General features: G+C 45.4%; 1 protein-coding gene across 1 annotated transcript; it reads left to right on the top strand.

Annotated features, from left to right (window-relative positions):
* Positions 1–11,260, top strand: adamtsl2 (ADAMTS-like 2). The gene is made up of 18 exons (XM_068596288.1): positions 1–105; positions 2,042–2,184; positions 2,785–2,860; positions 3,171–3,273; positions 3,708–3,853; positions 4,146–4,269; positions 4,868–4,948; positions 5,046–5,221; positions 5,333–5,633; positions 5,796–6,114; positions 6,319–6,422; positions 6,692–6,818; positions 6,900–7,113; positions 8,108–8,263; positions 8,580–8,750; positions 9,717–9,893; positions 10,005–10,149; positions 11,133–11,260. Exons 1-18 carry the CDS (start codon positions 1–3, stop codon positions 11,258–11,260), a joined length of 2,796 nt encoding a protein of 931 aa, XP_068452389.1.
* The last annotated feature ends 227 nt before the right edge of the window (positions 11,261–11,487 follow it).

The raw sequence follows: 11,487 nt of genomic DNA, 5'->3' as shown, positions 1-11,487 counted from the left end.
ATGCGGGTGTGGTCGTGGGAACAGTGCGGGGAGGCGGGCCTTGTCCTGCTGGGCTTCCTGGCGCTGGCCGTGTCGGTGGGGAACCCGTCCACCAGACCGCTTCAGGTACCCGACACCCTGGGAAAACATTCTGCTATTGTGGCGGGAAAACACTTTGCTATTGTGGCGGGAAAACACTCTGCTATTGTGGCGGGAAAACACTCTGCTATTGTGGCGGGAAAACACTCTGCTATTGTGGCGGGAACACATTCTGCTATTGTGGCGGGAAAACACTCTGCTATTGTGGCGGGAACACATTCTGCTATCTTGGCGGGAAAACAGCTGTTTCTGTCCTCTGGCTCTTGTGATTGGCTGAAACATTGATGTCATGTGACCTCACCGTCCATCTTTTAACTTTATTATAAATTATGATGATTATGTAGATTCAACTTAATTTATCCACATGAAAGAGAGTTCATGAGGGTGCTCACAAGAGACAAAACATTTAAAGAAGTATTATGAATAAAAAACATGAAAAAACAGTAAAGGATCAACAATAACAGCAATATTATATAAACAGACATAATAACTATTGCACACTGTATTTATATCTGTTTAAACATATTTATATATACATATATTCATACATATATATACATATATACATATATATATATATGCATATATATTTATTCACACACATACCTATATATGTGTATATATAGTGTTCTATGCATATATTTGTATATATAAAGAGAGAGAAAGATCTATATGCACAAAAACGAAGATGTTTAAAAAATAAACAAAACAAGGAAATCCCAACTTTAAAAAAAACCTGATGAGTCAAATTAATCCGACAGTCGACCAATCAGCTTTTCTCATTGCCTCATAACTCTTTTCCTGTCGCACTCTCTGCAGCCATCGGTCTCTCTCTCTCTCTCTCTCTCTCTCTCTCTCTCTCTCTCTCTCTCTCTCTCTCTCTCTCTCTCTCTCTGACGCTCTCTGTCTGGTATGTCCAGTGTCTCTCGTCCTCACAGCTGCTGTGTCTCACACCTTCAGAGGAGCTCGGTCACATTCCAGCGTCGCTCTGATGAATCTGTCTGAGCGAAGTGGGACGCGGCCTGAAGCAAAGCTGCTGCTGCACATCAGGAATGTGTTCACACGCTGCGGCGCCTGAACAAAACACTGACGCTCATCCACTGTGACGCACCGCTGCAGTACTGAGGAGTACTCTGAGAGTACTTCAAGCACTGCCACTCATGTTATTGTCCATAACTTATACTGCCAGAAATACTAGAGTGCTGCTACTGCCCCTAACTTATACTACAACAGATACTTCTAATTTATACTACAACAAATACGACTTACCTATAAGACAACAGATACTTCTAATGTATACTACAACACATACTACTAACTTATAATACAACAGATACTTCTAATTTATACAACAACAGATACCCCTAACTTATACTAGAACAGATACTCCTAACTTATACTCTAACAAATACTCCTAACTTATACTACAACAGATACTTCTAATTTATACTGCAACAAATACAACTTACTTATAAAACAACATATACTTCTAATTTATACTACAACAGATACTCCTAACTTATACAACAACAGATACTCCTAACTTATACTACAACAGATACTCCTAACTTATACTACAACAGATACTAGACTGCTGTTTCAAATACTACCACAATAGCGCGTACAAAATTCTTAGTAAAAGTAGAAATACTTGCCGTAACTAAAGCTATACAAATACATGTACGGGAGTAGAAAGTAGAAAGGACGTACATTCACACACTCGGAGCCCCTGTGAGGCGCCCGGGAGCAAGTAGGGGTTAAGTGCCTTGCTCAAGGACACTTTGACATGTAAACTATGTTAGTGCTTGTGCTTATGGGACGACCACTCATCCCCATGAGCTCCTGGTGTAACCACAGACAGCTGACCTCCATACTGCTGAATACTGGACATATGAATAATGCTACCACTACAACTCATAAACTGTGTGTGTGTGTGTGTGTGTGTGTGTGTGTGTGTCTTCAGGAGGACGGCGTGGCGTCCAACAGTCTGGAGGAGGAGCTGGAGGTGACCACGTACTGGTGGGGCGAGTGGGCCAAGTGGACGGCCTGCACACGGGCCTGTGGAGGGGGAGTGATGTCACAGGAGAGACACTGCCTCAAGCAGAGGTCCGTCTACACACACACACACACACACACACACACACACACACACACACACACACACACACACACACACACACACACTTTCGGTGTAAAAAATCTAGTGTTTCCAACAAGGACCAGCAGAGGGTCTCACACACTGTACACACAATGTACACACGCAGATACACACAATGTACACACACTATACACACAATTCAACAGCACACATGTACTGAATAAGATGGATACCACTCATCAATAATCTCATCTAACTGTGTGTGTTGAAGTGTTAAACTGTGTCACTAAAGTCTCACCATGTGGGGACCAGCTCACTGTCCTCAGGTGGAGATGGGTCCTCACAATGTACTGAAAGCAGGCGTATACACACACACACACACACACACACACACACACACACACACACACACACACACACATGTCCTCGTTCACACACTTCGACGTTGAACAGATATTGTTCTGAACTTGACAGCCAAATGTTTTACAAAAGGATGGATTCATTCAGTACATTGGGTCACATTTAAACTCAGATAATCACAACTTCTACTTCATTTTTAAAATAAATTTGCTGTTTCTTCTCCAAAATGCTTTGTTTTCTTTCCAAAGAAAGAAAGTTGCAGCCGGGAAAGACAACATGACCTGCACGGGAACGTCGAAGAAATATCATCTCTGCAACACCGAGGTGAGTCACGGCCCCCGCGGTCCAAGTTCCCATCACTTCATTTCACATCTTTTATTAAAACAAACACGGGCCTCCTGGCCGGCTGACGGCAGGAGGGGGAGGAGGCCGGCGGTTCGATGCCGGCGGGCCTCGGGGGCGTGACTGCATGTGGCCCGCTGTGAACGTGGAGCTCGGGGGAGGGAGCGTGCGCGCTCGGCGGGAACCGTCCCCGCACAAATAAACGCTTAAAAGGAGGATTTATTTGCGTAACGTCCTGTAAAAACTTGAACGAGTGTGAAAGAGACTCGCGTTTAACGGTCCGTCTCTGCAGGAATGTCCCGCCAGTGGGAGGAGCTTCAGAGAGGAGCAGTGCTGGTCCTTCAACTCCCAGCTGTACAACGGGAAGAACTACCAGTGGAAACCTCTGTATCCCGGTACTGACAGCTCGAACACACCGGAGGGGACGAGGGAATGAGCTGTGGAAACAGTAGCGCCTTTTAAAAGTCTGTGCTTTTAAAGCCTGTTGCTAACAGATACCGTGTTAGTGAGTCATTATTAATTGAACAAAAACATCCCCCCTCAGCGATTGCTATATAGAACTGTAAATCATAGCTTGTTTTATGAAAACTACTGTATTTGGATAAGTAATATCCAAGTGAAATATATGGTTTGGTAGATGAGAAAATTCAGATAACATTCAAATAGCCCCAATGGCCCCAATGGCCCCAATGTTTCCAACTGGGGCCATTGGGGCCATTGGCTATGAGGGGTATGCCACGGCTATGTGGAAACCATTGTTCCCATGGAGGTATGGTGGAACTGGTCCCCGTGTTCCTGGTTGTAAGAGGACCTGTGTGTTGCTCTCCAGACGACTACGTTCACATCTCCAGTAACCCCTGCGACCTCCACTGCACCACCACCGACGGCCAGCGGCAGCTGATGGTGGCGGCGCGGGACGGGACGTCCTGCAAGTACGGCAGCTACCGCGGCGTCTGCGTGGACGGTAAGTGTGAGGTGAGTCGGCTTCTTCTTTTACCTCGTCTGGTGAACACTGTCACGCTCCATCAGAACTATCTTGGAGGGGCGGAGGTTCCCTCTCATGTGGATGCACAGACCTAAACGTTAAGACATGACGGTGGACAGTGAAACATGAATAATTAAAAACAATACAATGATATTGATCAGAGACAGAAAGGAGGCCGTCTTATCTCTGAGGATGATTTAATGCATTTGTGATTTACAGGAGATGTTTGTTTTTTAAAATATTGTTTTCCTCCCTACTTCCACTTCCTGCTTTGCCGCTCAGCCAATCGGGTGCGACGGAGTTCTGTTCTCCTCCAACACGTTGGATAAATGTGGCGTCTGTCAGGGAGACGGCAGCAGCTGCAGCAGAGTCACCGGGAACCTCCGCCGAGGAGCCGCCAGCCTGGGTGAGCCCAGGAACACATATATACATGATGCAAACAACAAGAAATACATACATATACACACATATTTATACATATGAAAATAAATATACATGTTTATATACGTATACAAAATTAAAAAAAATAATATATTAATACATAAAATAAATATGTATATATATATGTATATATATATATTCATAAGTATAAACAATAATATATGTAAATATATTATATATATATTATACAATTACATGTGTACATTTTTTTAAATAAAATATATATGTATAAAAAATAAAATATATAGGTATATTTATTTATATGCGTATAAGTATATTTATGTCTCGAAATACAATATATAAAAAAATATAAAAAATATGCATATATACACTGCATATGCATTTATTTAAACGTATATATATATATATATATATATATATATATATATATATATATATATATATATATATACACACACACATATATTTAAGTTTATATTTTATTGTAAAAATACTTGATTAAATTAAGGTCTGAATACTCTTTTTGGTTAAAATAACAACATGAAAATTAAAAATACAAAGCACACCGTGACGCCGCCCGCTTCCTTCTTCCTGTCGTCCAGGTTACTCTTTCATCACTCAGATCCCTGAAGGATCATGGGACATCCAGATCATCGAGAGGAAGAAGTCTGCCGATGTGCTCGGTGGGTACTTCCTGTTCTCCTGCTCACACACTACTCACACACACAGTACATGTACACAACCTCAACCGCTCGTTTGGCCTCATCTTCGTCTCTGCAGCCGTCACCGACCAAGCGGGCAACTTCTTCTTCAACGGCGCCTACAAGCTGGACAGCCCGCAGAACTTCCACGCGGCCGGCGCCGTGTTCAAGTACCGCCGGCCCATGGACGTGTACGAGACCGGCATCGAGTACGTGGTCGCCAAAGGGCCCGTTGACCAGGCCATCAACATCCTGGTAGGCCGAGCTTCCTTTCCCGCCTGCCTCGCTTAAGCTCCTCCTGCTCTACCCACCGGCCTCGCTTAAGCTCCTCCTCTTCCCAGTATGACGTGACCTGACTCTCTTCAGGTGTGGAACCAGAGCGGCCGCTCGCCGTACATCACCTACGAGTACACCGTCCTGCGAGACTCCCTGCCGCCCGTCCCGCCTCCTCCCGTCTACACCGGGCCCGGCGCCTCGGCCGGAGAGGTTTCGGTGGAGGTGGGCGTGGCCCCGCTGGCCCCGAACGGCAGCGTCTACGACCAGGCGGCACCCGACGGCCGGATGGAGCCGGGAGGCGCCGACGACCAGAAGGGCCAAGAGACCAACGAGGTGTACGAGGACGCCGCCGTCATCGACTGCCACCAGGAGGCAGCGGCCAAGTTCACAGGTCAGGACACACAAGGCCTCTGATACATTTATGATACATTTAAGATACATTTAAGATACATTTAAGATACATTTAGGATAAATTTAAGATACATTTATGATACTTTTAAGATACATTTATGATACATTTATGATGATACGTGTTGCTGGACATTTCCATCAGAAGGCAACAGCACCGCGGCCCCCGGGCCCCTGGACCCGGGCCCGGACTCCCAGAACCTCATCTGGAGGGTCCTGCTGGAAGGCCGGCTGGGCCCCGACGAGCTGCTCGTCAACATCTCCACCAATCAGCTGCTGGCGGAGGGGGACAGCCTGTACTCGGCGGAGGCGGAGGCGGAGGCGGAGCGGGACGGGCTGCTCGGCGTTAACGGCACGCTGGAGTTCACCCTGGGCCGCCGCCGCAACGACAGCGGAGACGCCTCCTTCCAGAATAAAACCGTGCAGAGCGGTGGGAGGAGCTCCAGCCGCTCCAACAGAACCAGGTGACCAGGAGGAGGAGGAGGAGGAGGAAGAGGAGAATGTGCCTTTAACTCCATGTGATGAAGAGACATGAGTCAGGTGTGTGGATCCTCAAATATCATGACAGGAAGTATTGCATTCACAGTGTGTGTGTGTGTGTGTGTGTGTGTGTGTGTGTGTGTGTGTGTGTGTGTGTGTGTGTGTGTGTGTGTGTGTGTGTGTGACAGGGGGAATCAAAGGATCTACCAGAAGAACCTGAAGCTGAGTGTTGCTGACATGTACCGCTGGAAACTTTCCTCTCAGGAGCCGTGCAGCATGACCTGCTCTATAGGTGCACACACACACACACACACACACACACACACACACACACACACACACACACACACACACACACACACACACACACACATACATACGTACATCACCTACGCGCCTCCTTGCGTCTCCTTCATGTCTCCTTCATGTCTCCTTCATGTCTCCTTCACGTCTTTCCTTTCCTTAAAGCGCGCTGGCTTTTAGTTTCCTGTATTTCTTTTGTACTATTGTATAAATTTTCTGGTTTTGCCTTCAGTTCTTTGTTTCTTGCTCACGATCCAGGAATCTCAAAGTCCTTCGTCACGTGCATCCGGTACGACGGCGTGGAGGTGCACGACATGTACTGCGACGCTCTGACCCGACCGGAGGCGGTGCACGACTTCTGCATCGGGAGGGAATGTCTGCCCAGGTACAGGGGAACGTTATGACAGAGGGGGGGGGGTCCTTCAGACAGGAAGTCCTCAGGAGGTCTGAGCCTGCGGTGTTTCAGGTGGGAGGCCAGCAGCTGGAGCGAGTGCTCCAGGACGTGCGGCGAGGGCTTCCAGTTCCGTCAGGTCCGCTGCTGGAAGATGCTGTCGCCGGGCCTGGACAGCTCCGTCTACAGCGACCTCTGCTCCACCGCCGAGCTGGAGAGACCCATGGAGCGCCGGCCCTGCAAGAGCCCCGCCTGCGGGCCCCAGTGGGAGGTGGCGGAGTGGACGGAGGTACGGGACGTCCACCGGATGGTTAACGCAGGGGTCATCCACACTCTGACCCATCTTTACATTTAAACCAGATTTACATGACTTTAAACCAGATTTACCAATTTACATGACTTTTTTTTTTTTTACCACATTTCCATGACTTTTATTATTTTTTTACCAAATTTCAATGACTTTTTTTTTTTACCAAATTTTCATGACTTTTTTTTTTTTTAATCAAATTACCACGATTTTTTTTTTTTTTTTTTTACCAAATTTACATGACTTTTTTTTTTTTTTACCACATTTCCATGACTTTTATTATTTTTTTACCAAATTTCAATGACTTTTTTTTTTTACCAAATTTTCATGACTTTTTTTTTTTTTAATCAAATTACCACGTTTTTTTTTTTTTTTTTTTTACCAAATTTACATGACTTTTTTTTTTTTACCAAATTTTCATGACTTTTTTTTTTAAACCAAATTTCCATGACTTTTTTTTTAAACCAAATTTCCATGACTTTTTTTTTTTTGACCAAATTTCCATGACTTTTTTTTTTTTCAAATTTCATGGCTTTTAACTAAATGTCCATGAGCAAACATTGTGTGAAATGTGTGTGTAAACAGTAAAAAGTGATAAAATGTAGTATTTAAACTAACAATGAGGATTCAAAGCATACAGTAAACCTTCAATGACTCAAATGAATGAGAGACAATAGTTTTATTAAAAGAATAAACATTTATATAGATGCCTGTATGTATGCTGCTGATATGTTGAGCCTCTTTCTTTTAAAAGCAGATTCATTATTTAAACTAAATGAACGCCATGAACACATGAATATAACACATTTACACCACTTTCACTACACTTTTTGATTTTTTTTTTCAAGGACTTTTCCAGGCCTGGAAATAAACCATTTTAAACTCCCACAGAATTTCACAAAATGTTTGCTCGTGGAAATTCAGCGACGCTCGTATTGACGTCTGCGTCTTTGTGCTTCTTCCCTCCGTGATCCAGTGTCCGGCTAAATGTGGCCGCAGAGCCCAGGTGACCCGCGACGTCCGCTGCTCCGACGAGACCCGACCGTGCGACCCGCCGGCAAAACCGCCAAACAGCAAGAACTGCACGGGTCCGCCCTGCGAGCGCCTCTGGACCGTGTCCGAGTGGGGGCCCGTGAGTGCCTTCACCCCTCAGTCACTTGAAGGGGTCATGGGGGTTTCTGTCCTTGTAACCTTCCTCTTGTGTTAGCTTTCTGTTAGCGTCTTTTGTGTCAGTTTTATGTTAGCATCTCTTGTGTTAGCTTTATTTTTGCATCTCTTGTGTAAGCTTTCTGTGAGCATCTCTTGTGTTAGCTTTCTGTTAGCATCTCTTGTGTTAGCTTTCTGTGAGCATCTCTTGTGTTAGCTTTCTGTGAGCATCTCTTGTGTTAGCTTTCTGTTAGCATCGTGAATCGTCCGGTCTTTGACCTTTGGCCCCTCCGTTGTCGCAGTGCTCGGGGTTGTGCGGCCAGGGGAAGACGACGCGCCACGTGTACTGCAAGGCGCCGGAGGGCCGCGTGGTGCCCGAGAACCAGTGCTCGGCGGAGGAGAAGCCGCTGGCCATCCACCCCTGTGGGGAGAGAGACTGTGCTCCACACTGGCTGAGCCAAGACTGGGAGAGGGTGAGGACCTCCAAATGTGGACATTCATTCATCACCTTGCTACATTTATCTGCTCTATATTACTGTGGAATTATGATTGTAGTGGTACTGCATCTCAACGGCAATACTCCGTTTTTATCACGTGTTATTGATTATTCATCAGTTATGGGAGAAAGTCTACCGCTATAACGACGTAAAAAGAAATAATACATAAGTAACATCAACGTAACAAAGTAACATGTCAACATCACAAGTAACATCGTAACAAAGAAACATCGCGACATCGCAACAATGGAACATCGTAACATTGCAAGTCATGAAATTTGGTTTAAAAAAATAAAGTCTTGGAAATTTGATTTAAAAAAAGTAATAAAATTTTGAAAAAAAAAGTCATGAAAATTTGGTTAAAAAAAAACAAACATTAAATTTGGTTTTAAAAAACAAACAAACATGAAATTTGGTTAAAAAAACAAAACAAAAAAAAACAACATGAAATTTGGTAAAAAAAAAAGAAAAAAAGAAAAAAAAGAAAAAGTCATGAAATATGGTTTAAAAAAAGAAGAAAAAAAGTTATACAAATTTGGTTAAAAGTCATGAAAATGTGATCAAAAGTCATGGAAATTGCTGATCATCGCAACATTGTAACATCGCAACATTGTAACATCGCAACATTGTAACATCGTAACATTGTAACATGGTAACAATGTAACATTGTAACATGGTAACAATGTAACATCGTAACATTGTTACATCGTAACATCGTAACAATGTAACATCGTAACATTGTTACATTGTAACATCGTAACATTGTTACATCGTAACATCGTAACATTGTAACATGGTAACATTGTTACATTGTAACATTGTAACATGGTAACATTGTAACATGGTAACAATGTAAATACATAACCGCCTGTCGCTGACCTTCGTACATAACATGGCAGTGGAGCCAGCGTCAGCGTCTACATCTCCTGCTCTTGTTCGTAGTGTAACACGACGTGCGGTCGCGGCGTGAAGCGGCGGCTCGTCCTCTGTGTCGGCATCAGCGGAGGAAAGTTCCAGACCTTTGATGACGAGGCGTGCGGCGGCAGCGAGAAGCCCGAAGAGGAGAACACCTGCTTTGAGAGGCCATGCTTCAAATGGTACACCACGCCCTGGTCTGAGGTGAGGTCCGCTCAGCACACACACACACACACACTCACACACACACACACACACACACACCTCACCACCACAACGTCCTGCAGCTCATCACCGGCCGTGATCTGTCCTCAGTGCACCAAGACGTGTGGCGTGGGCGTGAGGATGAGGGACGTCAAGTGTTACCAGGGCAGGGAGCTGGTCCGGGGCTGCGACCCCCTCACCAGGCCGGTGGCCAAGCAGACCTGCTCTCTGCAGCCCTGCCCCACCGAGCCGCCAGGTAACACCTGCCGCTCGGCCTGCCGCTCGGCCTGCAGCTTACTGTACAACTCCTTTAGATGGGTCACTTTGTGGGGACATCGTTCCGGTCCACACAAATTTGTTGGACCCCAGGAATCCAGGGAGACAGGAACACACACACACACACACACACACACACACACACACACACACACACACACACACACACACACACACACACACACACGGATGCTTACCATTGTACTTTATGAGGACACTCATTTACATAATGCATGCTTTAGCTCCTTGACCATCACCACTAAAGCCTGACCCCCCCAACCCTCACCTGAACCAGGTTTTAACCCTCAAACAGGCCTTTGGAGGACCGGCAGTAATGTCTCACTTTTAAGAAATGTCCTCACAACAACTCAAAATGGTCCCCACAAAGATAGCAGTACAAGCAGTGACACACACACACACACACACACACGCACACGCGCACACACACACACACACACACACACACACACACACACACACACACACACACACACACACACACACACTATTTCCTTAATTTTTCATCCAACATGAAAAACAAACAGATTATTCCAGCCACAAATCAACTGTAAAGAAAAGAAAAGTAGAATCATTTACTGTTAACTCGCAGACACGGAAATAATCACAGTGAACTTACAGTCAGCAAAAAGCCCAAAATGTGTGGGATGCTGACGCGTTAACACGATCACTCGTCTGCTGTTGGAACATCGATTCTGACAACCAAACATGCAACAACTAGTCAGAATGCAAACAAAATACAAAATGAAGTCAAATGTTTACGTTGTTTTCTGCTGAAGTGTAGAAACACACAACAAGAACAAAGCAAAGAACTGAAATGTCTCTTGTTTTGAAGACTGAAACAGGCTTTCGCTATGAAAGCTTGTTGATAAAGAAAGATCCCGCTCGGCGTCACAGACGTGTCGCCTGGTTGTGGCTGCAGGTTGAAATGTTTTCGTGTCCCAGATGAGAGCTGCCAGGACCGGCCCTCCACCAACTGCCTGCTGGCGCTGAAGGTCAACCTGTGCAGCCACTGGTACTACAGCAAGGCCTGCTGCCACTCCTGCCGCGCCCTGCGACCTCCGACCTCCTAGTCCGGGACTCCAGCAGCACCTCCACCACCTCCGCCTGCGCTCCACCCGACTCCAGCTGCGGCGTGAGGAAACCAACGAGTACGTTGATGCTACAGTTACTGTGAACGACGAAGTCCAGAGCTTCCTCCTGTGGAATGGATTCACATGCAAATACACTTGAACATTCTTACCTTGAGGGGAACTTTCCAATTTTTAAACAGTTACTTTTTGTGTGAAGAAGATTTCTG

This window comes from Clinocottus analis, unplaced genomic scaffold (assembly GCF_023055335.1).
Source record: "Clinocottus analis isolate CAN_PGR_092001 unplaced genomic scaffold, fCliAna1.0.p SCAF_35, whole genome shotgun sequence".
NCBI classification, from domain to species: Eukaryota; Metazoa; Chordata; class Actinopteri; order Perciformes; family Cottidae; genus Clinocottus; species Clinocottus analis.
Note: the sequence above shows the minus strand (reverse complement) of the source record. Positions and strands in the feature narration are given on the sequence as shown.

Bases quoted from the DNA above. Each gene is read 5' to 3' on its own strand.
- adamtsl2 (XM_068596288.1), top strand. From the start codon at position 1: ATGCGGGTGTGGTCGTGGGAACAGTGCGGGGAGGCGGGCCTTGTCCTG. The intron at 106-2,041 runs GTACCCGACACC...GTGTGTCTTCAG, and splicing joins CGTCCACCAGACCGCTTCAG to GAGGACGGCGTGGCGTCCAA. The intron at 9,894-10,004 runs GTGAGGTCCGCT...ATCTGTCCTCAG, and splicing joins ACACCACGCCCTGGTCTGAG to TGCACCAAGACGTGTGGCGT.